The sequence below is a fragment of the Papaver somniferum genome, unplaced genomic scaffold (genome assembly GCF_003573695.1).
Source record: "Papaver somniferum cultivar HN1 unplaced genomic scaffold, ASM357369v1 unplaced-scaffold_3791, whole genome shotgun sequence".
NCBI classification, from domain to species: domain Eukaryota; kingdom Viridiplantae; phylum Streptophyta; class Magnoliopsida; order Ranunculales; family Papaveraceae; genus Papaver; species Papaver somniferum.
This window is the reverse complement of record NW_020646295.1, coordinates 1-1,510: the sequence shown is the minus strand read 5'-3', so window position 1 is coordinate 1,510 and position 1,510 is coordinate 1. Positions and strand designations below refer to the sequence as shown.

Genomic DNA, 1,510 nt, shown 5'->3' with positions numbered 1-1,510 from the left:
CAGGACTTGGTACAACCGACTTCACCAGATTTTTCTTCCAAGTTCTATTACTTATTTACAACTCCGTAAACTAGATAATTTTACCACAAGAACAAACTACATTCACACTAAGCAAAACTAGTCTAGATTACAAATTATACTTTCCAACAATAAATATATCGAAACAAATATTTTTACCAAAAAGGTTAATGAAATAAGTGTTTTTTTTAGTAAAATATTCTTCTTAACTCTAAAGAAATTTATCAAACCTCTAAACTTTCATTCCAACATAGCAAAACCTAGAAAATAAATCCGTATGCCTGTGATCATAACCGGGCAAAGACATTTTCTTCTCCAAGTAATTTCAAGGAAATGTAGCTGTTAACGTGTATTGTGGCTTTACTAAAACCAGGCAAAGGCAAGCCCAGATCTCCTAGTTCATTTGAATCTGAGGTTTTCGGGTCAAAGCGAATGATGACATTTTTCGTTTCTGCTTGGTTCCAATTTTCTCTATATAAGAATAATATATCCCCATTTTTAGCTGTGGTTAAGGGTCGGTACCTTAGTATCCCTTCCAGTGTCACTGTTGGCCCTTTGCTCCAAATCCACGGGGAGTGCTCGTCTTTACCGGACTCTTTGCTCCATATCCATGGGGAGTGCCTGTCTTTACCACCTTGTTCTTTCACGTCAGAATCATGTATATTCTTTCCCAATAACCATATTACCGAACTATCATATGTGGTTGCCCGGAAAAAACATAATTGTCCTGTCAAAACCCCCAATTTATAATTTCCCCAGTCGGAAGGCGAAGCAGGTGGTACAGAAAGCATGTATAATTTCTCATCCGTTAAATCAAAGACTGATATTAAGGGACCTGTACTACACTCATCAATCCAGAAAAGTGCTCCGTCGACAAGGATACCTTGGGTAGATGACCAACCTAATAGCTCTGTTGTGATTTCTCCTCTATATCTCCACCCCCTGCCGTCCCCAATTGTGTATACGTCTACTTTTCCTGAATATATTTTATTTCCTGAATAGCTGATTCGAACAACCTTATACTCGTTACTTGATGAAAGGTAACCAAATCCGTATAACATATAGGCATATCCATGATCTTTATAGTCCTTGTTAGTCGGGACGAGGCTAGGAAGTTCTAAACATTCTCGGGTGATCGGATTACAGATGTAGACATGACCACATAGAAACTTGTGAATTTTTGTTGTTAAACAAACCAAACCGTTACATGAACCAACAATCACGATATCCTGTTCTCCTACGTCCTCGAAATAACCAAGGCGGCCAAGGTTGAATAACTCTTTTGTAGGTTTCTGGCTAATTTGTTCATCATTCTCAAAATCATACTCGACATAGCACAGAGATGATTTATTTACAACAAGAAAACTAATAAGCTGGTTTATATTCAAGCACAATGGAAGCTTAAGGTGATATTTAATAAATTCGGGGCTAGAAATTAGATTACACCACAGTTTGCACACACACTTACAAGTAGAGATGGATTTCACTGGCA

The 1,510-nt window shown here is 37.6% G+C and overlaps 1 protein-coding gene across 1 annotated transcript; it reads right to left on the bottom strand.

Moving 5' to 3' along the window:
- Window positions 1–305: 305 nt before the first annotated feature.
- LOC113342362 (F-box protein At3g07870-like) lies at window positions 306–1,391 on the bottom strand (the record flags this gene model as incomplete). Its single annotated transcript, XM_026586922.1, has 1 exon — window positions 306–1,391. A coding segment is annotated over one exon (1,086 nt), but the record flags the coding sequence as incomplete, so codon positions are not given.
- Between the last annotated feature and the right edge of the window lie 119 nt (window positions 1,392–1,510).